The sequence below is a fragment of the Ranitomeya variabilis genome, chromosome 1 (assembly GCF_051348905.1).
Source record: "Ranitomeya variabilis isolate aRanVar5 chromosome 1, aRanVar5.hap1, whole genome shotgun sequence".
Lineage (NCBI taxonomy): Eukaryota > Metazoa > Chordata > Amphibia > Anura > Dendrobatidae > Ranitomeya > Ranitomeya variabilis.
This window is the reverse complement of record NC_135232.1, coordinates 731,339,482-731,367,195: the sequence shown is the minus strand read 5'-3', so window position 1 is coordinate 731,367,195 and position 27,714 is coordinate 731,339,482. Positions and strand designations below refer to the sequence as shown.

The following is a 27,714-nucleotide window of genomic DNA, read 5'->3' as shown; positions in this document are numbered from 1 at the left end:
TACAAGAATATAACTACTATAATACTGATCCCTATGTACAAGAATATAACTACTATAATACTGCCTCTATGTATAAGAATATAACTATTATAATACTGCCCCCTATATACAAGAATATAACTACTATAATACTGCCTCTATGTACAAGAATATAACTACTATAATACTGCTCCTATGTACAAGAATATAACTACTATAATACTGCTCCCTATGTACAAGAATATAACTACTATAATACTGCTCCCTATGTACAAGAATATAAGTACTACAATGCTGCCTCTATGTATAAGAATATAACTACTATAATACTGCCCCTACGTACAAGAATATAACTACTATAATACTGCCCCCTATGTACAAGAATATAACTACTTTAATACTGCTCCTATGTGCTAGAATATAACTACTATAATACTGCCCCCTATGTAAAAGAATATTGTCACGGTACCACCACTCGGTAAATGATTGCTATGCAGTTCTATGGAAACTGTCCTCCTGAGCTGTGTTTTGATTGACAGCTTGGCTGTACAATACTGTGACTGGGATATGCGGGACTTTCTGCATGTGTTCAGTGTTCTGCTGATCCCATAGCTATTTAGCTGAGTTGTCTGCCCCTGATCCCTGCCAGACGTAGTTTGTGCTTCTTGGTGAGTGTTAGCTTGATTCTGTTGCTCTGAGTTCTGATCTTCTGCTGCCTGACCCTTTGGACTGTGTCCTGACTGTCCATTTGTGTTGTCCTTTGGCTTTTGATCTGCTATCTCATGTTATTGACTCTGGTCTGTGACCAGACTTACGCCTTCGTCTTTTCCCTTGGCTATCTATGTACTCTCTTGCTATTGAGCCCAGAACATCTGACTCTTCTCCTTCACGGTCTGTCTGTGAGTACTGACTAGCGTCACAAATATATTTACTATAATACTGTCCTCTATGTACAAGAATATAACTACTATAATACTGCTCCTATGTACAAGAATATAACTACTATACTACTGCTCCTATGTACAAGAATATAACTACTATAATACTGCCCCTATGTACAAGAATATAACTACTATAATACTGCTCCTATGTACAAGAATATAACTACTATAATACTGCCCCTATGTACAAGAATATAACTACTATAATACTGCTCCTATGTACAAGAATATAACTACTATAATACTGCCTTATACTGTATGTACAAGAATATAACTACTATAATACTGCCCCCTATGTACAAGAATATAACTACTATAATACTGCCCCCTATGTACAAGAATATATCTACTATAATGCTGTCCTCTATGTACAAGAATATAACTACCATAATACTGCTCCTATGTACAAGAATATAACTACTATAATGCTGTCCTCTATGTACAAGAATTTAACTACTATAATACTGCCCCTATGTACAAGAATATATCTACTATAATGCTATCCTCTATGTACAAGAATTTAACTACTATAATACTGCCCCCTATGTACAAGAATATAACTGCTATAATACTGCCCCCTATGTACAAGAATATATCTACTATAATGCTGTCCTCTATGTACAAGAATATAACTACTATAATACTGCTCCTATGTACAAGAATATAACTACTACAATGCTGTCCTCTATGTACAAGACTTTAACTACTGTAATACTGCCCCCTATGTACAAGAATATATCTACTATAATGCTGTCCTCTATGTACAAGAATATAACTACCATAATACTGCTCCTATGTACAAGAATATAACTACTATAATGCTGTCCTCTATGTACAAGAATTTAACTACTATAATACTGCCCCTATGTACAAGAATATATCTACTATAATGCTATCCTCTATGTACAAGAATTTAACTACTATAATACTGCCCCCTATGTACAAGAATATATCTACTACAATGCTGTCCTCTATGTACAAGACTTTAACTACTGTAATACTGCCCCCTATGTACAAGAATATATCTACTATAATGCTGTCCTCTATGTACAATAATTTAACTACTATAATACTGCCCCCTATGTACAAGACTATAATATAATACTGCCGCCTATGCACAAGAATATATCTACTATAATGCTGTCCTCTATATACAAGAATATAACTACTATAATACTGCTCCTATGTACAAGTATATAACTACTATAATACTGCTCCTATGTACAAGAATATAACAACTATATTACTGCCCCTATGTACAAGAATATAACTACAGTAATACTGCCCCTATGTACAAGAATATAACTACTATAATACTGCTCCTATGTACAAGAATATAACAACTATATTACTGCCCCTATGTACAAGAATATAACTACAGTAATACTGCCCCTATGTACAAGAAGATAACTTCTATAATACTGCTCCTATGTACAGTACAAGGATGTAACTGCTAGAACTCTTCTTTTTATGGCATATTGTATCTGTGGTACTTATATAAATGTACAGTAGGTGTAATATTCTGAATATTTCTGTTTTTCTCTAGAAGGGGTGTCTTTATCCAGTGACCATGTTTACATTGTGTACATTCTTTGTGCTGTTCCTGGGTGCCGTCCATTGTCAGTTCCCCAGGTCGTGTACCACAAGTTTAGCCCAAAGTTCAAAAACTTGTTGCCCACTCTGGAAGGATGGTAGCCCCTGCGGATCACAATCTGGACGTGGCCAGTGTATTAACGATGTGGCCATTACACTACTGGAGGCTAGACTAGTTCCCCAATTTTCAGATGATCGCCTAGACTGGCCGCGTTTTTATTTTAAGAGCACTTGTACATGTTTCGGAAACTACAGCGGCTACAACTGCGGCCGATGCAGGTACGGCCACGCCGGAGTCGAGTGCGATCGCGAAAAGACCGTGGTGCGGAAAGAAATCCGCCAGCTCTCACTTTTGGAAAGAAAGAGGTTCTTCAGTTACTTGGCTTTGGCCAAAACCACAAAAAGCGCAGATTTTGTCATCCTGTCCACCGGGGACAGACACCACAGGGACGCATACCGCTTTGTGGACGCAACCATCTATGACGTTTTTGCTTGGATCCATTATTATTCCATGAAGCCCCTTCTGGTCAATGGCATATTTAATTCTAGCACAAGCTACGCCCATCAGGGTCCGGCTTTCCCTGGTTGGCATCGCCTGGGTCTCATGTTCCTTGAGAGGGAAATTCAGCTCTTGACTGGAGATGAAGACTTCGCCATTCCTTATTATGACTGGAGAGGGGAGAAGAACTGCTCCATCTGCACCAACCAATTCCTTGGAGCCAATAACGCTCAAGGCTTCCTGGATGAAGACTCGTACTTTGCATCCTGGAAAGTAAGTATCCAGAAATGACTTCAGAGAACTCATTTTTACACTGTGCCTCATGTGCTGACCTTCGTTCCATTATGTCTTATCCTCTAGTCACATTCAGAGCTGCATTCAAAATTCTGCTGGTAGCTTAAAAAACAATTCAGGTGCATACCTTGCTGCTGCTCCCTGCACGTTCAGTTTCTGTTTCTTGCAAATAATACATTGCTATATCGTATTGTTGGAGAAGTTGAGTTCCCAGAAAGCATCAGATTTATGGTTGATGTACAACAAAAGTAGAAATATGTCAGCTCTGGATGTGACTGGAGTAAAAGATATGATCCCAGTTGCTCAAGTGTCTTTTTTAGCTAATTCTTGAATTCATCATATTGTAACAATTTAGTAGCATCTCTTCTTAGAACTCATGTTGTGCTTTGCCTCTGTTATTCCTCCTGGAAAGGGATTAATCAATTGACAACTAGGTGATACTAATCGGGGTCCATATCCCTGTACACACTTATATTGTCCGAGGAGAATGAGAAAATCACAGTTCATATATTTCCAGGATGAATAACAGAAGGATGCCACAATGCGGAGTTATAAGAAAAAATGCCCCGTAATTATTATCGGGATTTGGATGTTTCGCCCCCAGCAGTTCGCCCCCAGCAGTTCGCCCCGGGTACATTTCGCCCCCTCACATTTCTTCCCCAGCATTTGGCCCCCAGGATGATACTTACCTGTCGCAGCTGCAGCTCCTTGGGTCGCGGAGTGCAGTTCCCCTTGACGTCAGATGGAAACAGTTGATTTAACATGTCACAAAAGTGCAGCACTCTGTACAGTACTTTTGTGACGTGTGGATTGATGATGGACTGATGACGGAATTCATGAACCACAAGGACAATCGGGAGCGAACTGCTGAGGATGAAATGTACCCGGGGGCGAATTGCTGGGGGCGAACTGCTGGGGGTGAACTGCTGGGGCAAAACATCCTATAACCATTATTATCAAGGACAGGCCGGAGCGAGCCGCCCCCTCCCCCCCACGGCTAAGCGGAGGCCAGCATGACAATGGGTTGGAGAGGAGGGGGCGGGGGCCAAAAGGGTTAACAGATTAGGGGGCGGGGGGCTAGGTGAAGAGAGGGTTAGGGAAGTGTCAGGGGGCGGGGGCCGGTCAGTTCCCGCTCACCAGCACTGAAAGCAGCAGCATGTCCGGTGTGGATGCGGTGCTGCTGAGCCTGAGGGCGGCTGCAGCCTCCCGGCCTCCTGGATGGCTGGAGGCACAGGTGGCCCACTTGCTGGATGGCGGCGCCGGCGGCAGCGGATCCCTGCCGGCGGTCCCTCACCTTGATCGGCGGGCTCGGCGGACACGGCCCCCCGAGCGCCTATCGCCGGATCCTGGGCCTAGCGCCCCCCGCAGGCGTAGGAGCCCCTCCCGGGACCCTCCAGGCCGGGCGCCGGTAAGAGCGATGGCGAGCAGGCCCCGGCCTGGGAGGAATCCGACTGCCAGGCGGGGCGCAGCGGCGGTTGGAAGGCCCTCACCTCGTGGTGCGGTGGGGGCGGAGCCTAGACGCGCCGGACAGCGCTTGGGGCCTAGAGCAGCGGGAGGCCGCGGCGGTGCCGGTACCGCCGCGCGGCCTGCCTCGGCGTTGCGAGCGGGGCCTAGAGGAGCCGTGGATGGAACCGGGGCGGGCGGCCCGAGGCAGGACGGCGCCGGGTCGGCCCCTACAGCAGCGGCAGGGGGTCCCCCTGCTCCAGGGCTTTGGAGCGGACAGCCTCCTGCAGCGGCCTGGAGTGCAGCTGGCGCCGGTCAGCTGGATGTGCCCTCGCCGGTCCAGGCGGCGTCTCCCCCTATCGCGTGGAGTCCGAATCCGGGGTCCCACGGGCCAGCGGCGTCCCGGAGCAGCGGGTCTGACGGACACCCACAAGGCACACCTTTGGACGGGTCGGTGGCGGACTGGGCCGTCCGTGGACGTCCGGATACCAGCACTCCGGCTGGAGGGACCACAGATCCCTTGCAGCCCGGTGAGTATGCGTCTGTGTCTCGTGTGTGTTCTTCTGATGCTAGTGCGCCTGCGCTTAGTGGGGGTCAGGGAGCGCTTAGCGGTGTAGCTGCGGCGGGGGTAGCAGGCGGCTGTGAAACGGCAGGGGTTCGGGAGCTTTTGGTTAATGTGCAGAACTTGCTAGCTAGATTGGATCGTGATGTGGCTTCGCAGGGTTTTCTAGGTGCGTGGTCTGGTGTATCACGGAGTCCGGTTAGTGCAGCAGCAGTGCAGGCTGAGGTTGCGGAGCCAGTTTCAGTTTCTGTGCAGACTGAGAAGGAGAAGGAGTGTAGGGTTCATTTGGATGATAGGGCGCACGGTGAAGTTTACGTGTGTTTTGAGGGCCTGTTGGGGGCGCATCTTAAAAAAGAGGTCAGGGAGAAGATTAGCAGGGACGAGTACGTTGAAATTTTTTCACTGCTCCCCCTAGAGAAATTTAACATTGACAAGGGGAAGAAGGAGGATTTAAAAAAGGAGGAGGAAGAAAAACGGCGTTGGCGTTTGATTCCCCAGACTTTTGCTAATTGGCTTCAGGCGTTTGCTATTTTGGCCAGTGTTATTGGCGAGAAGGCTCCGGAGAATTGCTCGGGGCTATTTTGCTACATGGACTCCATCGGCGAGGCTCATAGGGTGTATGGCGGTCAGGCGTGGCTGAGGTACGATGAGCAGTTTAGGCAGAGAAAAGCTGTTCGGCCGGCCATTAGGTGGGACCAGAAAGATATTGGTCTCTGGTTGCGCGTGATGGCGCAGTACAAGTTCGGCCATCCCTTTCAAGGGGGGGCCGGTGGGTCCGGCCATGGATCTCAGTCCAGTGCAGGGAGCTCCTCAGGCAACGCCGGTCAGGCAGGCGGACAGAAGTTGGGCGTCTGCTGGCAATTTAATGAGGGACAGTGCAAATTTGGAAGCAATTGTAGATTTAAACATTTGTGTTCCCACTGTAGTGGTTCCTCCCACGGTGCCGCAAAATGCTTTAAGAAGGGCAAGGCAAAATCAGGTTCAGGTAATTCCCATGGGGGAGACTCCGGTGAGGGTGGAAAGGATGGTCCCTTATCTAAGTAGGTACCCGGATAAGGAGAAGGCGGCACTGTTATTGTCTGGTTTTACGGAAGGTTTTGTTATTCCGGCACCTCCTTTTGCGGTTCCCGTTGTTAGAAAAAATTTGCGTTCAGCCTTGTTAAACTCTGGGGTGGTTTCAGAGAAGTTACGTAAGGAGGTGGCTTTAGGCCGCATGGCTGGCCCTTTTGACCACGCTCCGTTTGAGGACTTAGTTGTTTCCCCTCTGGGGGTGGTCCCTAAGAGGGAAGCGGGTAAATTTCGCCTTATTCAACACCTGTCGTATCCTAAGGGTAGGTCGGTAAATGACGGCATCGATCCTGAGTTGTGCTCGGTTGTTTACGCATCGTTTGACGAAGCGGTTGTTTGGGTGCAGAGATGCGGAAAGGGCGCCCTGCTTGCAAAGACGGACATAGAATCCGCTTTTCGTTTGTTGCCGGTTCATCCGTCTAGCGTTAGACTTCTTGGATGTTTTTGGGAGGATAAATTTTTTGTTGACAGATGTTTACCCATGGGTTGTTCGCTGTCTTGTGCACTGTTCGAGGCGTTTAGTTCTTTTTTGGAATGGGTGGTACGGGACGTGTCTGGTTGCGATGCGGTCCTACACTACCTAGATGATTTTTTGTGCATCGGCCCGGCGGGGTCCGATTGCTGTGCAAGGATTTTGAGTGCGATTGAATGGGTGGCTTTGCGGTTCGGGGTCCCGCTGGCCCCGGGCAAGACGGAAGGCCCGAGTACGTGCTTGTGTTTCTTAGGCATAGTCATTGATACCGTGAGGTGGGAGTTTCGTTTGCCTGAGGACAAATTGACGGGCCTGCGGGAAGATGTTGTGCGGACTGGTCGTCTGCGTAAGTTGCCGTTGCGGGACCTGCAATCGTTGCTCGGGAAACTTAATTTCGCTTGTCGAGTCATGCCAATGGGGCGAGTTTTTTCTAGAAGGATGGCTAGCGCTACGGCTGGAGTTAAGGCTCCTCACCATTTCGTGCGGTTATCAGCTGAGCATAAGGAGGATTTGGCAGTGTGGAGTGAGTTCCTGGAGTCATATAACGGCAGGTCGTTGTTTATGTCGGGCGTGATTGATAACGAGTCGTTGGAGTTATTCACTGACGCAGCTGGAGGTTCGGGTTTCGGAGCTTATTTTCAAGGGCAATGGTGCGCGGCAAAGTGGCCTGCGAGTTGGATTTCTACTGGTCTAGTTCGTAACATTGCTCTCCTGGAGATTTTCCCTATTTTGGTATCTGTGCACTTGTGGCAAGATAATTTTCGGAATAGGCGTGTTCGTTTTCGCTGCGATAACATGGGGGTGGTGTGCGCGATTAATAGTTTGTCTGCATCATCGCCGCCAGTGGTTTGCGTGTTACGGCGTTTGGTGCTGTTGTGTTTGACTTTGAACGCGCACGTTACAGCGTCGCATGTGCCTGGAGTTCATAACTCTATCGCTGACTCTCTTTCTCGTTTACAGTTCGATCGCTTTCGGTCATTGGCCCCGGAGGCGGAGATGGTCGGTTTGGAGTGCCCTCCAGAACTTTGGCTAGCGGTGTCCGGGACGCTCAGGCATTGATTAAGGCGTCGTTGGCTCCCAGAACCTGGGAGGCCTATCAGGCAATTTGGCGGGAGTGGGAGGTTTTGCTGGCGGCGGCATCGGGTGGGCGGAGCCACCAGGATCAGATCGGGATCCTGTTGTCATGGTTGAGCCGGGGGGCATTAGAGGGTTGGTCTCCTGCAAAAGTGTCAAGAGTCATGGCGGCTCTGGCCTTTGGTTGCAAATTGCGGTGTCAGGAAGATATCACCAAGTCCTTTTTGGTGCAGAGGGCCGTAAAAGGTTTTAGGTGGCGGCCCAGAGGAACAGATTCAAGGCGGCCGGTGTCTTTTAATGTTTTGGAAAAATTGGGCGTAGCATTGTCTTCGCTGTGTTCTTCGTTTTTTGAGCTTTGTTTATTTCGGCTGGCGTTTTCTTTGGCCTTTTTTGGGGCCTTTAGAGTAGGAGAGTTGGTGGCACCAAACAAAAAAGGGCCGGGGGGTTTATTGGCCAGGGACGTATTCTTGGCGGAGGGCCAGGTGGAGTTATGGTTGCGACGGTCAAAGTCGGATCAGGAGGGGTGGGGCAGCAGGATTGTGGTGGGCTCAGTTGTGGGGTCCGTTATGTGTCCTGTCTCTTGCCTTAGCATCTTTTGGGGCCTGCGGCCTAGGCGGGATGGGGTTTTGTTATGTCACCAGGATGGTTCCTGTTTGTCTCGATACCAGTTCACGGCGGTTTTCAAAAAGGCAATTTCCTCGGTGGGTTTGGACGGGGCTTGCTTCGCCCCTCACTCCTTCCGGATAGGAGCTGCAACTGAAGCTGCGATTGGGGGATTGGGGGATTCCGCCATTCGTAGGATCGGTAGGTGGCGCTCCAACCGCTTTAGGAGTTACGTGCGGCCACAAGGGGTGGTAGATGGGGTTTTATAGGCTTGAGGGAGTTTTTTCTTGCTGCAGTAGGTGATAGTTGTTAAGTTTGTATTGTGTTTTCCAGGTCACCAAGGTTTATTGGTATGGATTCTTGGACACTCGTACGTGCACTGGGGAGCTCTGCGAGCCGACGTTCGGACGGAGGGCAGGCAACTGGGCTTTGATCGGAGTGTTGCAGTCATCCGGTGGCTCGGTTTTCGGGGTATGGCCTGGAATCGCGTGTTGCGGGAGATCCAGAACAGCGCGAGACTGGACAGAGCCCCTGATGTTTTGGTTCTGCACGTGGGGGGTAACGATCTCGGGGTCCGACCTTTTCGGGAGTTGATTAGAGACATAAAACAGGACTGTTTGCATCTGTGGGTTTTGTACTCGGGTTTGACTATTGTCTGGTCCGAAATTGTGCCGCGGAAACGGTGGAAGCACATGCGGTCGTTGCAAAAAATTGATAAAGCCCGCATAAAGGTGAACAGGGCGGTGTCTGCCTTTGTGGTTAGGAATGGGGGCGCGGTGGTCAGACATTTTGAACTAGAATCAGGACGGGGGGAGTATTGGTTGGCGGACGGCGTTCATTTGAATGCTGTCGGAATTGATTTTTGGGCTCTCGGGTTGCAGGAGGGCATCGAGAAGGCCATAGCTCTTCGGTCGGGTGGGGTCTCGGGCCTTTAAGGTATTCAAAGGCCTTTCGTTGTGGCGGTTGGGGGGAGTCCTTGGAGTTGGTTGAAATTGGTTTGGGGGGTCCATAGGTATATGGCTCCTCTGTTTTGAAGTTTATTAGGTTTCGGATCTGGTGATTGGTGGTGGGGAGTTCCGGCAGGGGTGGTCGGATCTCACGTTTTTACCGCGAACAGTGAACCCTCTTGTGGGGTTTTTGGTGCTCCCGAGCCAGGCTTACAACGGCTGGGAGTAAAATATGGTCTGAGTTATGTTCGCGGTATGGTTAAAAAATCACCAGATTCTTTTGGGCTCCAAGGACTTCCCCTAGTTTTGAAATGTATGCTTTTACATTAATTGTTAACTGTTATTTTGTTTAATAAACAGGCTGCTGTGGCCTTCATAATTCCAAAGAAACTTTGTCTCTGTCTTAATTGGGAGAATGGGTTCGGGTGGTCGCGCTAGGGGAAAAAGGTAAGGGACTGTAAGAGTGTCAGGGGGATGTATCTCCCTCTTTCCCTAGAGACTTCGACAATACCAGGGTCATGCCTTTACTTAAACATGGATAGCATGGTGTGACACGGGAGTCAGCGGCTTCTCTAGTCCTCTGGCCCAAGACCAGGGATCATCCCACTGAATGACCGCTCTCCTTTTACCATGGGCGTAATGGAGCGCCCCCAGACGCAGGGCCGCGGGGCACTCGGTACCGGGCCTCTCAGTCTCGGTCTTGGGGTTGTCACGGTGGCCTGACCCGGTCCGTGACCCTGCTAAGGGGCGTCCAATTAAAGGTGGTGGTGCGTGGTGCGAGGAAATAACGAAGACACAGGGTTGCAGTCTCTTTACCTCTTTACTGTAGGCTTCAGGATCCGCAATCCGGAGCACTGCTAACAGGGCTGGCTGAGACCGGCCGGTCCGAAGGCACATCCAGAGTTCCCTTCACAGGTGGAAATCAGTGCCTACCTTCTAGCGCCTGTGTGTTGTAGTACTTCCCTGCTGAGCACCACGGGATAGTCCTCACAACTGTTGTGTCTGTTCTGATGTTCTTCCTCACAACTCTCGTTTCTATTTTGATGTTCTTCTCCGTCCCCCAGATGATATGGCTAGGACGCACCCGTATGACGGGTAGGCCTGGAGTTCTTCCGGGACCCTAATGTCGCCCCTCTCCCACAATTGCCCCCTATGTCTGCTTAGGTGATTTAGGTGAGACAGCCAACCTATAATTAACTGTCCTGCCGCTGTTTGAAGTAATGCTTGGAGCCCAATACTTCTTCAGCGTTCCGGCCACCGGCGACGCGCCTCAGTAGGATGTTGCCGATCTCGGGGCACGACTCCTACTGGTATTAGCTCCTTTTTGCTGTGATCTCGTTTCTCACTGCTTCACAATAAACCTCGCTTCTTGTCCTTTCTTAAGATACCGCCACAAATCAGTGCAGGCGCGGTTCTGTAACGTTCTGTTCGCTAGGCCTCTGTCAGGATCCCACCCCTGACAGGGACCCCCCTGAATCTTCTCAAGCAACCCCTTCTCTCACTAGGTGTTGCCTGGGTAAAACCCAGTCAGCTTCTCTCCTCACTTTCTATCCAACCCCCAGTTTTACCAGATTGTGAGGAGTGGCCTAATGCATAGTACCCTTAGCTCCCCCTGGAGGCCAGACGGTGAAGTGTATTGGTGCCTGTGATACCTGGTCAGGTGAACTCCTTTGGTGCCATCAGACGTACCATCACTCCCCTTAGTGGCAGAGCGATGTTACTGCAATGACCAGGTCTCTGGGGCGCTGCACTCCCCCCCCCCCCCCCCCGGTTAAATCCAGTACTCCTGGACTGGGAAGAAAACAACAATACATATCAGAAAAAGACATACAAATTTTTGAAATGCTTTGAACAAGTACAATTTTTAACAGTGCTTCCCTTTATGGGAGGTGAGGATTCTTAAACGTTACAAAACAGGAACATGGTTAAATTTTTTAAATAACAGATTATAAATAACTTCTCTTACCCAGCCGGGTATTCTACTTAAGTGCAAATTCTGAACAATAATTTAACTTCTCCTTTAGGGGCGTATAAGCTGAACCCACTAAAGGCTTATAAAGGCTTACTATAAAACTCTATAATATAAATTAACTTTTTGTCACTTCTCCTTTCTAAGTGCAACACTTTCCTATTGACTCTCTGATTCGTCTGATGCAGGACCTCCTGTCTATCTGTCCAGGCCTACTGCCTCGCTCTCAATTCACAGTACAAGATTGGTTAACCATCTCTCTATGGTTTTCAGGAGGACTCCCTAACCTCTACATGTTTGTTTTTCCCTGAAATTCAGCTTTCAGTTCTTTCCTGTCCTCAGTCTTTTAATAACATTATTAAACATTTGCGATAACTAACTAACTACACATTACTTGCCACATACAACATTATTGCTGTGCACTTTCTTTTAAGGCAACATTACACAGTAGGTGCAACTAGTGAACTTCCCCTTTAAGAGGGAACCAAGTCTCTTTGAGGTAGTGCAACTTCTTAAGTTGCAAGTCTGTCTACAGCAGGAACTCCTGTGCTGTTTCCAGAAACAGTTTCTTCGAAAAGAGTCCCTTTTCTTGTAAAACCAGTAGGGGGCACCCTTAATAAGGTGCAAACTATTTACAAAGCAGTTTGTGAACCATTCACCGTCCATGATTCGGCAGTCTTTTCAAAAATAGGGGGTGTAAAAGGAACAAACAAAAAGAAGTAAAACAATAGGGATCCCGGGTCAACTAAGGGATCCCTTTAAAAGTAACCCTGGTCGGGTTTCAGCAGCAACAAAGAGACAAACAATTAAAAGAACTATTTACAGTTTGTAGAACTTTAAGGCTTCATTCTGACTGATCAGGAGGTGGCCTCCTCCCGGGCCTTACCTGGCAAGTGGCCCTCGGTGACCTGGGAAGGCCCGATCCTCGTCCAGGCAACAGCGGCTCTCCTCTTTGGGCCACCCTTCTCAGCCGAGAACGGGCGCGACCCATAAGCTCACGATGGGTCGGGATATTCTGAGGGTCCGCAGCGGAGGGTTCTGCCACATTTTCTGCAGTGGGTACAACCTCTGGAGTCCCAGCAGCGACCTGGAGAGTGGTGCACCGCTGAACGCCCCTGGCCGTCCAGCCGACCTCCCTCTGCCACCGGGTGTAGGTCACGGCATCTCCGGGTTCTAAGTCGCGGTCCACATCATACTTTCCACCGCAAAGCTCCACTTCCCCCCGGTCGACGCGGACCTGCAGCGGCTCTCCGATCTCCTGGATAACTCCCCTTCCTTCCCGGGAGTTGAAGAAAACCACTACACCCCTGTTATGAACTGGTGGCCTAGGAGCAGCATGGACGAGCTCTGGAGTAGGTGGCCTCTATACTGACCGCAGACCCTGAACTTAACACATCAACTAGAAGTAGCCGTGGGATGTTCCTGTCACTCCCTAGACACCTCGTCACGGCCGGAGGACTAATTACACCTAAAGAAAGAAACAGGAATACTATCTTGCCTCAGAGAAAATTCCCAAGGAAAGGCAGCCCCCCACAAATATTGACTGTGAGAGGAGAGGGAAATTACAAACGCAGACTGAAAACAGAATTTAGCAAAGGAGGCCACGCTACCTAGAAAGAAAAGACAGGAAAGAGTACTGTGCGGTCAGTATAAAAAATACTACAAAATCCACCACAGAGAATACAAAAATCTCCACACCTAACTAAAGGCATGGAGGGTAACTCTGTGACTCCAGAGCTTCCAACTTGGCTGAGTAAATCTTAACACAGACAAAGCTGGACAAGAAAAAACATAGCAATTCACAGAACTATTAAGTCCACCGCATGTGGACTGCAAAAACAGAGCCAGGACTTATCTTTGATGATTTGGACAATCCAGAAGGAGAAACCAAGCAGAGATGTGGATCCCTAGAAAACAATGGACAACTGGCACTCACTAAAGGGTGAAGCCAGACTAAATAGCCCCGTCCAAAGTGGAAGCAGCTGATGACTGTTGTGAAGGACAAACAGCAGCACTACCACTTATAACCACCGGAGGGAGCCTAAGAGCAGAACCCACAACAGAATTCACAACACACCCCACGGCGACGGTGGGACTTCCACAGCACCCGTCAGGTCGACCAGGGCCGCAGGTTGGGGCCTGTTCCTCCAGGCTGCCATCAGGCGCCGTAGGTGCTCCGCCGTCGGCAGGATCCTCAGGTCCGGCGTCTGCTGCTCATGCTCTGCCGGTGGGGCCCGGAGGTCTGCCGCGGTCAGGATGGATAGAGCGGGGGACACTGGGGACAGGCGGATTTCCATCGGCTGGCCCAACCGGGAGGTCACACGGTCATCGGCCTCCCGGCGGCGTGCTAACCGCCGGGCCTCGGCCGCAGCCACCCACTCCTCAGATGGCTGCCAGCTGGGTCTCCCCATCGGTAGCTCCGTGAGGGTCAGTCCTTGCAGCGACGGCGACTCCGGGGCTGCTACGGGTGATGCAGCCTCGGGCTGGGTCTGGTCATCCCCATGCGGTGCTTCGGATGTCACCATCTTTGTCCCCTCCTCTGGGTCTTCTTCCCGCTCACTTTTCCGGGGGTGGCCCCGTCTCCATGGTCTCCACCCTCCAAAGAGGATGAGAAGGCGGACCCCAGCTGCTGACGGACACGTCCTCAGGATGCAGTAATATTTAGACTGGGCGGCCATCGTCTTGCACGCTCTCCAGCTCGTTCACGCCCACTTCACGCCCTTCTTCTTCTCCTGCGCACTTCTTAGCGCTGTAATGGCGGCGATTTTGGCGGGAATTCTTGGTGGTAACAGCAATGCACAGTCTTTCAATAAATCACGGTTTAGGCACAAGTCAATCACAGTTCCAAGGCACACATGACCTGTTTCTTCAGGCTTAAGTAGATCCTGTTCGTGACGCCAAGTTTGGAGCGCCCCCAGACGCAGGGCCGCGGGGCACTCGGTACCGGGTTTCTCAGTCTCGGTCTTGGGGTTGTCACGGTGGCCTGACGCGGTCCGTGACCCTGCTAAGGGGCGTCCAATTAAAGGTGGTGGTGCGAGGAAATAACGAAGACACAGGGTTGCAGTCTCTTTACCTCTTTACTGTAGGCTTCAGGATCCGCAATCCGGAGCACTGCTAACAGGGCTGGCTGAGACCGGCCGGTCCGAAGGCACATCCAGAGTTCCCTTCACAGGTGGAAATCAGTGCCTACCTTCTAGCGCCTGTGTGTTGTAGTACTTCCCTGCTGAGCACCACGGGATAGTCCTCACAACTGTTGTGTCTGTTCTGATGTTCTTCCTCACAACTCTCGTTTCTATTCTGATGTTCTTCTTCGTCCCCCAGATGATATGGCTAGGACGCACCCGTATGACGGGTAGGCCTGGAGTTCTTCCGGGACCCTAGTGTCGCCCCTCTCCCACAATTGCCCCCTATGTCTGCCTAGATGATTTAGGTGAGACAGCCAACCTATAATTAACTGTCCTGCCGCTGTTTGAAGTAATGCTTGGAGCCCAATACTTCCACGGCGTTCCGGCCACCGGCGACGCGCATCAGTAGGATGTTGCCAATCTCGGGGCACGACTCCTACTGGTATTATCTCCTTTTTGCTGTGATCTCGTTTCTCACTGCTTCACAATAAACCTCGCTTCTTGTCCTTTCTTAAGATACCGCCGCAAATCAGTGCAGGCGCGGTTCTGTAACGTTCTGTTCGCTAGGCCTCTGTCAGGATCTCACCCCTGACAGGGACCCCCCTGAATATTCTCAAGCAACCCCTTCTCTCACTAGGTGTTGCCTGGGTAAAACCCAGTCAGCTTCTCTCCTCACTTTCTATCCAACCCCCAGTTTTACCAGATTGTGAGGAGTGGCCTAATGCATAGTACCCTTAGCTCCCCCTGGAGGCCAGACGGTGAAGTGTATTGGTGCCTGTGATACCTGGTCAGGTGAACTCCTTTGGTGCCATCAGATGTACCATCACTCCCCTTAGTGGCAGAGCGATGTTACTGCAACGACCAGGTCTCTGGGGCGCTGCACGTAATACTACTCAGACAACACAGGATGAGGGTAAAACAGTGTGGCAATGCTTTAATGAACCACAAAACAGGCAAATAACACATAGAACAGTCTCAGCAAAAGTTACAGAGTCTCACCCTTCCACTGACTCACCAGGATGAGAGCTGCTTTTAGGGCTGAGTACCTCCACCAGTGGCTCCTCGCTTTTGGCAGGCACCAACAGAGAGGAGATAACAAGAAGCTTAGGAAGCTAACTGAAAGCAGTGAGGTATGTGGCTAGGTGACCGGTTTGTTCCAATCTGGATTCTTTAAGATGTCTCTGAGAGTTCAGCTATGGTCAATGGAGCAGATCTGTGTTCTTCCAGATGGGACCGTGATCCCCTAAGCTGACATCTTCTATAGTCATTTGTAACAGAGGCAAAGTCTCCTTACATAGTTCACAACTATCTTTCAAGTTATCATTCACTGGGGAAGGGGTGATGAGTTAACAGGCATTGTTTTATTATTCATAGTTTATCCTTCAATGTTTGCAAGTTAACAAACTACATGGCTTGGTGAAATGTGTAATCAACATATCAGCAAACATCATTGCAAAACATGGACACAAGGTCACTGAACAAAGATAACAGTAGAATTAACTGTAGGAGCTGATTTTAGAAGTAAATACCAACCATTCATCAATTTACAAATATCAATTTAACCTATAAGAAGAGTCAATAATTCAGACACAATAGTCTATGATTCTGGCCTTTTATGTCTGGCATAATTAAGAAGAAATTCTGTGTTGTCACACACGGTATGGACAGTTGACAGGATCACTTTAAAGGGAACCTCCAACATGAGCATAGACAGCAAAAAAAGGAAAGAGCCCCTCCAGGCAGAGCACAAATCACCTAAACACCCCCCCTTTTTGTAGTAACACTCTATCCTCCACATCAGTCTATTTGCAGCGGGTTTAATTACGTTGATGCCTATTGCCAAACTGCGGGTGACGAATGCCAGATGGAAAAAATCCACAGAAAGCCGGGCTCCGATCCCAGCGCCAGGAGTTTCCCCTCCTTCCAGGATGTAGAGGACACCCTCAAATGGAAAGACTTTGATACAGACCCATACAACATAAACTCCATGAGGAGCTTCCGGAATGCTTTAGAAGGTAGGTGACCGTCTGATAGCAGTCGCTAATACAGTATATGCGGTTAGGAATCTGGAGATATAAAGTGTTCTGTAAGCTGAGATTTATTGTGCTGTTTGCTTTTCATCCTGCACAACACTGCTGCAGGAATAACTTCAAGATCTCTATAGCACACTATAAACAGCAGCTTTGAGCTGAGCGTCCTGCTCCACTGTAAGCACAATGAAAGTGAGGAATTGTGGTTTAGGCCATGTTCACACGTTGCAGATTTTACCGCGGATCCACAGCGTTTTTGACGCTGCGAATCTGCAGCAGTTTCCCATGTGGTTTACAGTACCATGTAAACCTATGGCAAACCCAATCAGCTGTGCACATGCTGCGGAACAAAACACTCAGAAACGCAGCGTTGTTTTTTCCGCAGCATGTCAATTCTTTGTGCGGATCTGCAGCGTTTCTGCACCATTGACTTGCATTGAGTCGGGCACATCCACAGCAAAACCGCAGATGTAAAAAAGAGCTGCGGTTTAGCTGCGGATGAAACGCTACAGATCGGGAGGAGGGAAGTGTGTGGGCGGAGTGTGGGCGATGACTGTGTGCGTGTATGTGTGTGCGAGCGGGGTCTGCGGGCTGTCAGTGGGTCTGCTGGTGCGTGTGCGGGGCTGTCAGGGGTCTGTGCAGGGCTGTCGGGGGTCTGTGCGGGGCTGCCTGGGGTCTGTGCGGGCTCTCGGGGGCTTGTGCGGGCTGTCGGGGGTCTGTGCGGGGCTGTCGGGGGTCTGTGCGGGGCTGCCGGGGGTCTGTGCGGGGCTGCCAGGGCTGTCAGTGGTCTGTGCGGGGCTGTGAGGGGGGTCTATGGGTGTGTGTGTGTGCGCGTGCAGGCATCGTCCGATGGGACTACAAGTCCCATCGGGCTATGCCTGCTACAGTGACAGTGACTGACACATTAGCCAATGATGGTACAGTAGTAGTCCCATCACCCGGCTAATGTGTTGAATGTAAAAAAAAACAAAAAACACATACAGTACATACAACATATAACAAGTACATACAACATGCAACATATGACATACAGAACATACAACAGTACATACAACATACAGTACATACTGTACATACAACATACAACAGAACATACAACATATAGCACATACAGCATACAACAGTACATACAACATATGACATACAGTACATGCATACAACAGTACATACAACATATAGCACATACAACATACAACAGTACATACAACATATGACATACAGTACATACAACATACAACAGTACATACAACACATACATATAGACATACAGTACATACAACATAGAGTACACACTCGCTATCACCTTGATCCCCAAAGCCATCGATCTCCTCTAAAAAATATTAAAACAATAAACAAACAATATACTCCCTGTGTCCGCAGATATCCAATTAATACGAGTGTCCCATGACGATCTCCCATGGAGAGCAGCCACATCAGCTGATATGACCGCTCTCCAGGGGCTCCAGGATACAATGATGGTAGATATCCCTCCGCACTGTATCCCTCCGCCTCTGTGAGAAATAGTCCCTACTCTCACTTGTGGCACTGCTGTGTGGGAAAATTTCCACACAGCTTTGCCATAAAGTGAGATCAATGAACTCAGGTAACCTCTCCAGTGATGCACTGCAGGAGCCATGGTCCCCTGTCAGTGTATCACTGGAGGCCTATAGAGCGGTGACATCACCCGATGTCACTGATCTATAGGGGAGATCATCGTGGGACACTCATTATTAATTGGACTACGGCGGAAAGGGAGTATACGATTGGTTTGTTATTTTTAATTTTTTGCAGGCGATCGAGAATGGTAAGTATGGTGAAATTAAGAATATTAAAATACTTTTTTCTGGCTGTGTCTTTTCTTTTATTTAACTCTTTCACTACTATAGGATTAATAATGGATAGGCGTCTTATTGACGCCTCTCCATTATTAACCGGGCTTAATGTCACCTTACATTTGCAAGGTGACATTAACCCCTTATTACCCCATATCACACTGCTACTTGGGAGTGGGAAGAGAGGGGCTAAGTGCCAGAATTGGCGCATCTTTCTGGCACTTTCATCTGCGCCATTTCTGGGGCGGCTGGGGGCTGGTATTTGTAGCCGGGGGGGGGGGGGGGGGTGTTGTGAAATTGGATTCTGGGCTCCCCCGGTGGCCACTTGTGGAATTGAACTTGTGTGCATCATCCCCTCTGTTCACCTGCTCCTATCAGGATGTGGGAGTCGCTATATAACCTTGCTCCTCTGTCAGTTTCTTGCCGGTCAACAATGTAATCAGAAGCCTTCTGTGCTTGTTCCTGCTACTAGACAACTCCCAGCTAAGTTGGACTTTTGTCCTTGTGTGTTTTTGCATTTTGTTCCTGTTCACAGCTGCTGTTTCGTTACTGTGTCTGGAAAGCTCTTGTGATCGGAAATTGCCACTCTGGTGTTATGAGTTAATGCTAGAGTCTTAAAGGAATTTCTGGATGGTGTTTTGATAGGGTTTTCTGCTGACCATGAAAGTGTCCTTTCTGTCTTCCTGCTATCTAGAAAGAGGACCTCGATTTTGCTAAACCTATTTTCATACTACGTTTGTCATTTCATCTTAAATCACCGCCAATATATGTGGGGGCCTCTGTCTGCCTTTTGGGAAAATTTCTCTAGAGGTGAGCCAGGACTGTCTTTTCCTCTGCTAGGATTAGGTAGTTCTCCGGCTGGCGCTGGGCATCTAGGGTTAAAAAACGTAGGCATGCTACCCGGCCACTTCTAGTTGTGCGGCAGGTTTAGTTCATGGTCAGTATAGTTTCCATCTTCCAAGAGCTAGTTCTCATATATGCTGGGCTATGTTCTCTCGCCATTGAGAATCATGACAGTTTGACCGGCCCAAAAAAGGGTTAAATTACTGGCTGAGAAAGGAGAGAAAAAAGAAGTCTGCTACAATTTTTTTTTTTTTTTTTTTCCTCTAGTTCTGAGTGTGCTCTTAATTGAATCACTTGCTAGTCTGCCTATACTGCAGCCTTCCTCTCTTTCTCTCCTTCTAATCCTTGAATGGCTCTGTGTTCACCTGTTTCAAATGGATCTTCAGAGTGTAGCTACAGGTTTGAATAATCTCGCCACAAAGGTACAAAATTTGCAAGATTTTGTTGTTCATGCACCTATGTCTGAGCCTAGAATTCCTTTGCCTGAATTCTTCTCGGGGAATAGATCTCACTTTCAAAATTTTAAAAATAATTGCAAATTGTTTTTGTCCCTGAAGTCTCGCTCTGCCGGAGACCCTGCACAGCAGGTCAGGATTGTAATTTCCTTGCTCCGGGGCGACCCTCAAGACTGGGCTTTTGCATTGGCACCAGGGGATCCTGCGTTGCTCAATGTGGATGCGTTTTTTCTGGCCTTGGGGTTGCTTTATGAGGAACCTCATTTAGAGCTTCAGGCGGAAAAGGCCTTGATGTCCTTGTCTCAGGGGCAAGATGAAGCTGAAATATACTGCCAAAAATTCCGCAAATGGTCTGTGCTTACTCAGTGGAATGAGTGCGCCCTGGCGGCGATTTTCAGAGAAGGTCTCTCTGATGCCATTAAGGATGTTATGGTGGGGTTCCCTGTGCCTGCGAGTCTGAATGAGTCCATGACGATGGCTATTCAGATCGATAGGCGTCTGCGGGAGCGCAAACCTGTGCACCATTTGGCGGTGTCTACTGAGAAAACGCCAGAAAATATGCAATGTGATAGAATTCTGTCCAGAAGCGAGCGGCAGAATTTTAGACGAAAAAATGGGTTGTGCTTCTATTGTGGTGATTCAACTCATGTTATATCAGCATGCTTTAAGCGTACTAAGAAGCCTGACAAGTCTGTTTCAATTAGCATTTTACAGTCTAAGTTTATTCTATCTGTGACCCTGATTTGTTCTTTGTCATCTATTACCGCGGACGCCTATGTCGACTCTGGCGCTGCTTTGAGTCTTATGGATTGGTCCTTTGCCAAACGCTGTGGGTATGATTTGGAGCCACTGGAGGCTCCGATACCTCTGAAAGGGATTGACTCCACCCCATTGGCTAGTAATAAACCACAATACTGGACACAAGTGACTATGCGTGTTAATCCGGATCACCAGGAGGTTATTCGCTTTCTGGTGCTGTATAATCTACATGATGTTTTGGTGCTGGGATTGCCATGGCTGCAATCTCATAACCCAGTCCTCGACTGGAGAGCTATGTCTGTGTTAAGCTGGGGATGTAAAGGAACTCATGGGGACGTACCTTTGGTTTCCATTTCATCATCTATTCCCTCTGAGATTCCTGAATTCTTGTCTGACTTTCGTGAAGTTTTTGAAGAACCCAAGGTTGGTTCACTACCTCCGCACCGGGAGTGCGATTGTGCCATAGACTTGATTCCGGGTAGTAAATACCCTAAGGGTCGTTTATTTAATCTGTCTGTGCCTGAACACGCTGCTATGCGAGAATATATAAAGGAGTCCTTGGAAAAGGGACATATTCGTCCTTCGTCATCTCCCTTAGGAGCCGGTTTTTTCTTTGTGTCTAAGAAAGACGGCTCTTTGAGGCCGTGTATTGATTATCGACTTTTGAATAAAATCACGGTTAAATATCAATATCCGTTACCACTGCTTACTGATTTGTTTGCTCGTATAAAGGGGGCCAAGTGGTTCTCTAAGATTGATCTCCGTGGGGCGTATAATTTGGTGCGAATCAAGCAGGGGGATGAGTGGAAAACCGCATTTAATACGCCCGAGGGCCATTTTGAGTATTTGGTGATGCCTTTTGGTCTTTCAAATGCCCCTTCAGTCTTCCAGTCCTTTATGCATGACATTTTCCGCGATTATTTGGATAAATTTATGATTGTGTATCTGGATGATATTCTGATTTTTTCGGATGACTGGGACTCTCATGTCCAGCAGGTCAGGAGGGTTTTTCAGGTTTTGCGGTCTAATTCCTTGTGTGTGAAGGGTTCTAAGTGTGTTTTTGGGGTTCAAAAGATTTCTTTCTTGGGATACATTTTTTCCCCCTCTTCCATCGAGATGGATCCTGTCAAGGTTCAGGCTATTGGTGATTGGACGCAACCCTCTTCTCTTAAGAGTCTTCAGAAATTTTTGGGCTTTGCTAACTTTTATCGTCGATTTATTGCTAGTTTTTCTGATGTTGTAAAACCATTGACTGATTTGACTAAGAAGGGTGCTGATGTTGCTGATTGGTCCCCTGATGCTGTGGAGGCCTTTCGGGAGCTCAAGCGCCGCTTTTCTTCCGCCCCAGTGTTGCGTCAGCCTGATGTTGCTCTTCCTTTTCAGGTTGAGGTCGACGCTTCTGAAATCGGAGCTGGGGCGGTGTTGTCGCAGAGAAGTTCCGACTGCTCCGTGATGAGACCTTGTGCTTTTTTTTCCCGTAAATTTTCGCCCGCCGAGCGGAATTATGATATTGGGAATCGGGAGCTTTTGGCCATGAAGTGGGCTTTTGAGGAGTGGCGTCACTGGCTTGAGGGGGCCAGACATCAGGTGGTGGTATTGACTGACCACAAAAATTTAATTTACCTTGAGTCTGCCAGGCGCCTGAATCCTAGACAGGCGCGCTGGTCGTTGTTTTTCTCTCGGTTTAATTTTGTGGTGTCGTACCTACCGGGTTCTAAGAATGTTAAGGCGGATGCCCTTTCTAGGAGTTTTGAGCCTGACTCCCCTGGTAATTCTGAGCCCACAGGTATCCTTAAAGATGGAGTGATATTGTCTGCCGTTTCTCCAGACCTGCGGCGGGCCTTGCAGGAGTTTCAGGCGGATAGACCTGTTCGTTGCCCACCTGGTAGACTGTTTGTTCCTGATGATTGGACCAGTAGAGTCATCTCTGAGGTTCATTCTTCTGCGTTGGCAGGTCATCCTGGAATCTTTGGTACCAGGGATTTGGTGGCAAGGTCCTTCTGGTGGCCTTCCCTGTCACGAGATGTGCGAGGCTTTGTGCAGTCTTGTGACGTTTGTGCTCGGGCCAAGCCTTGTTGTTCTCGGGCTAGTGGATTGTTGTTGCCCTTGCCTATCCCGAAGAGGCCTTGGACGCACATCTCGATGGATTTTATTTCGGATCTGCCTGTTTCTCAGAAGATGTCTGTCATCTGGGTGGTGTGTGACCGTTTCTCTAAGATGGTCCATCTGGTTCCCTTGCCTAAGTTGCCTTCTTCTTCCGAGTTGGTTCCTCTGTTTTTTCAAAATGTTGTTCGTTTGCATGGTATTCCTGAGAATATCGTTTCTGACAGAGGGACTCAATTCGTGTCTAGATTTTGGCGGGCATTCTGTGCTAGGATGGGCATAGATTTGTCTTTTTCGTCTGCTTTCCATCCTCAGACTAATGGCCAGACCGAGCGGACTAATCAGACCTTGGAGACATATTTGAGGTGTTTTGTGTCTGCGGATCAGGATGATTGGGTTGCTTTTTTGCCTTTGGCGGAGTTCGCCCTCAATAATCGGGCCAGCTCTGCCACCTTGGTGTCCCCGTTTTTCTGTAATTTGGGGTTTCATCCTCGATTTTCCTCCGGTCAAGTGGAATCTTCGGACTGTCCTGGAGTGGATGCTGTGGTGGAGAGGTTGCATCAGATTTGGGGGCAGGTGGTGGACAATTTGAAGTTGTCCCAGGAGAAGACTCAGCTTTTTGCCAACCACCGTCGTCGTGTTGGTCCTCGGCTTTGTGTTGGGGACTTGGTGTGGTTGTCTTCTCGTTTTGTCCCTATGAGGGTTTCTTCTCCTAAGTTTAAGCCTCGGTTCATCGGCCCGTACAAGATATTGGAGATTCTTAACCCTGTGTCCTTCCGTTTGGACCTCCCTGCATCCTTTTCGATTCATAATGTTTTTCATCGGTCATTGTTGCGCAGGTATGAGGTACCGGTTGTGCCTTCCGTTGAGCCTCCTGCTCCGGTGTTGGTTGAGGGTGAGTTGGAGTACGTTGTGGAAAAGATCTTAGACTCTCGTGTTTCCAGACGGAGACTCCAGTATCTGGTCAAATGGAAGGGATACGGTCAGGAGGATAATTCTTGGGTCACTGCCTCTGATGTTCATGCCTCCGATCTTGTCCGTGCCTTTCATAGGGCTCATCCTGATCGCCCTGGTGGTTCTGGTGAGGGTTCGGTGCCCCCTCCTTGAGGGGGGGGTACTGTTGTGAAATTGGATTCTGGGCTCCCCCGGTGGCCACTTGTGGAATTGAACTTGTGTGCATCATCCCCTCTGTTCACCTGCTCCTATCAGGATGTGGGAGTCGCTATATAACCTTGCTCCTCTGTCAGTTTCTTGCCGGTCAACAATGTAATCAGAAGCCTTCTGTGCTTGTTCCTGCTACTAGACAACTCCCAGCTAAGTTGGACTTTTGTCCTTGTGTGTTTTTGCATTTTGTTCCTGTTCACAGCTGCTGTTTCGTTACTGTGTCTGGAAAGCTCTTGTGATCGGAAATTGCCACTCTGGTGTTATGAGTTAATGCTAGAGTCTTAAAGGAATTTCTGGATGGTGTTTTGATAGGGTTTTCTGCTGACCATGAAAGTGTCCTTTCTGTCTTCCTGCTATCTAGAAAGCGGACCTCGATTTTGCTAAACCTATTTTCATACTACGTTTGTCATTTCATCTTAAATCACCGCCAATATATGTGGGGGCCTCTGTCTGCCTTTTGGGAAAATTTCTCTAGAGGTGAGCCAGGACTGTCTTTTCCTCTGCTAGGATTAGGTAGTTCTCCGGCTGGTGCTGGGCATCTAGGGTTAAAAAACGTAGGCATGCTACCCGGCCACTTCTAGTTGTGCGGCAGGTTTAGTTCATGGTCAGTATAGTTTCCATCTTCCAAGAGCTAGTTCTCATATATGCTGGGCTATGTTCTCTCGCCATTGAGAATCATGACAGGGGGGCAAATATCCATGGCCCCTCTCTAGGCTATGAATATCAGCCCACAGCTGTCTGCATAGCCTTTCTGGCTATAAAATATAGGGGGACCCCACGTCATTTTTTTGGGGGCCCCCCTATTTTAATAGCCAGTAAAGGCTACGCAGACAGCTGCGGGCTGATATTCATAGCTTGGGAAGGGGCCATGGGTATTACCCCCTTCCCAGGCCACAGATATTGGCCCCCGGCCGTCGGCTTTCCCCCTCTGGTGCAGAAAATTGTACGGGAGCCCACACCTTTTTTTCCTTTTTAATTAAACATGTTCATTAATCAACATCGGCCTTGCTAGCATATATCTATGGATAAATCTGTATATCTATAGATGGATATCTATGGATATATCTAGAGATATATCTATAGATATAACTATAGCTATATCTATCTATAGATATATTTATAGATATATCTATACATACACTGCGTGCAGAATTATTAGGCAAGTTGTTTTTGGATCACATGATACTTTTTATACATGTTGTCCTACTCCAAGCTGTTCAGGCTTGAGAGCCAACTACAAATTAAGTAAATCAGGTGATGTGCATCTCTATAATGAGGAGGGGTGTTGTCTAATGACATCAAAACCCTATATAAGGTGTGCTTAATTATTAGACAACTTCCTTTCCTTTGGCAAAATGGGTCAGAAGAGAGATTTGACGGGCTCTGAAAAGTCCAAAATTGTGAGATGTCTGGCAGAGGGATGCAGCAGTCTTGAAATTGCCAAACTTTTGAAGCGTGATCACTAGGGTTGAGCGAAACGGGTCGGCCATTTTCAGAAGTCGCCGACTTTTGGCAAAGTCGGGTTTCATGAAACCCGACCCGACCCCTGTGTGGGGTCGGCCATGAGGTCGGCGATCTTCTGAATCTGGTATCGGAATTCCGATACCGAGTTCCGATATGTTTGCGATATCGGAAATCACATTTAAGTGTAAAATAAAGAATTAAAATAAAAAATATTGATATACTCACCTCTCCGGAGGCCCCTGGACATCTCCGCTGGTAACCGGCAGCCTTCTTTGCTTAAAATGAGCGCGTTTACGGCCTTCCATGACGTCACGGCTTCTGATTGGTCGTGTGCCGCTCATGTGACCGCCACGCGACCAATCACAAGCCGTGACGTAATTCTCAGGTCCTAAATTCCTCATTCTAGGAATTTAGGACCTGAGAATTACGTCACGGCTTGTGATTGGTCGCGTGAGCGGTCACATGGGCGGCCGCAACCAATCACAAGCCGTGACGTCATCTAAGGCCCTTCACGCGCTCATTCTTAAGAAGGAAGGCTGCCGGAAAGAAGCAGGGCGCGTCCGAGGGTGAGTATATACCTAATAGGAATATACTCACCCTCGGCTTCTTTCCGGCAGCCTTCCTTCCTAAGAATGAGCGCGTTCAGGGCCTTAGATGATATTGCGGCTTGTGATTGGTCGCGGCCGCCCATGTGACCGCCACGCGACCAATCACAAGCCGTGATGTAATTCTCAGGTCCTAAATTCCTAGAATTAGGAATTTTGGACCTGAGAATTACGTCATGGCTTGTGATTGGTCGCGTGGCGGTCACATGAGCGGCACGCGACCAATCAGAAGCCGTGACGTAATGGAAGGCCCTGAACGCGCTAATTTTAAGCAAAGAAGGCTGCCGGTTACCAGCGGTGATGTCCAGGGGCCTCCGGACGGGTGAGTATATCAATATTTTTTATTTTAATTCTTTATTTTACACATTAACATGGATCCCATATCACGTGACCGCTCCGCGACCAATCACAGGCTGCGACGTCATCTAAGGACTTTCAAGCGCTCATTCTTATGAACGGAGGCTGGCGGTTACAACCAGGGCGCGTCAGAGGGTGAGTATATCAATATTTTTTATTTTTATTCTTTATTTTACACATTAATATCGATCCCGATACCGATTCCCGATACCACAAAAGTATCGGATCTCGGTATCGGAATTCCGATACAGCAAATATCGGCCGATACCCGATACTTGCGGTATCGGAATGCTCAACACTAGAAATTACATCACAATTTTTTATTTTTTTTTTGCTCAATAATACATCTTTATTTAGCTTTCAAAAACACATAAAAAATGCATCAAAAATGCACCTGCGTTTTCTGCCAAGAGCTGCGGATTTAGTGCAGAAAAATCCGCAGGCAAATCTGCAACGTGTGCACATACCCTTAAGGTCCTGGATACTTTTTTGCAGACCTGATCCGCCAAGGGCAACCTTGACCCATAGGGCCCATGTGTGACGGCTTTCCCTGCAGCCATGGCTCAGTCACTGGTCTGCACTCTGCATCACATTCTAGCCCAATGATATCACATGTCATTTCTGATTCTGTGTTTGATCTGTTTTTTAGGTTTCCTGAGACCCTCAGATGGGACCACACTGGGGCGTAGTATGCACAACTTGGTTCACGTTTATCTGGGGGGAACCATGTCTCAAGTCCCCATCTCCAGCAATGACCCCATCTTCATGCTGCATCACTGCTTTGTTGACAAGTAAGTTCTCTATTGTTATAGATTCTATTGATAATTATTAAATTATGACGCAAAGAAATGAAAAAAAATCCTACTGAAAGCTTGTTTTGGGCGAGACATATCAGCTGTCACCCAGGTTTCCCAGAATCAGATACAGCGATGGGGATTAAAACAATGATTTATTTTCACGAGATAACATCTTACATTTTTGGATACTGTAAGGCTGTGTGCCCACGTTGCATTTTTTATGCGTTTCTGCCGCGTTTTTTGCCGCAGCGGAAACGCATGAAAACGCTTAAAAACCGCATTCCCATGCAATTCTATGGGATTCCGCAGTTGCTGTGCCCATGCTGCGGATTTTCCCGCTGTGGAATCGCATAGTGGTAAAATCCGCAGCATGTTCATTATTTCTGCAGAATCGCGGCGATTCCGCCGCCATAGGATTGCATTGAAATGCTCACTTTACGCATGTGGGTACGCCCACCATATGTAAAGTGAGCGCTTCATGTGCGGAGGGTACCCAGGTCTGGAGGAGAGGAGACTCTCCTCCAGGTCCTGGGTACACTATCCCTGTAAAAAAATAGAATTAAAATAAAAAATAGTGATATACTTACCTTCTGATGGCCCCCAGAGTCCTCCCGCCTCTCAGCGGTGCACGCGGCGGCTTCCGTTCCCAGGGATGCATTGCGCGAAGGACCTGGGATGATGTCTCGGTCACGCAACCGTGACGTCACAAAGGTCCTTCGCGCAAAGCATCCCTGGG

At 48.3% G+C, this 27,714-nt stretch overlaps 1 protein-coding gene across 3 annotated transcripts in view; it reads left to right on the top strand.

Annotated features, from left to right (window-relative positions):
• Positions 1-27,714, top strand: part of LOC143764541 (tyrosinase-like) — a 36,430-nt gene that overhangs the window by 6,105 nt on the left and 2,611 nt on the right. Inside the window, exons 1-4 of one of the 3 annotated variants that reach the window (XM_077250236.1) lie at positions 790-878; positions 2,467-3,285; positions 16,371-16,584; positions 26,831-26,972. In XM_077250236.1, the coding sequence (XP_077106351.1) occupies positions 2,491-3,285; positions 16,371-16,584; positions 26,831-26,972 (1,151 nt within the window). In that variant the 5' untranslated portion in view covers positions 790-878; positions 2,467-2,490. Of the gene's footprint in view, positions 1-789; positions 879-2,466; positions 3,286-16,370; positions 16,585-26,830; positions 26,973-27,714 lie in introns of those variants that run through there. The other 2 variants (XM_077250408.1, XM_077250318.1) reach the window with 2 other exon arrangements.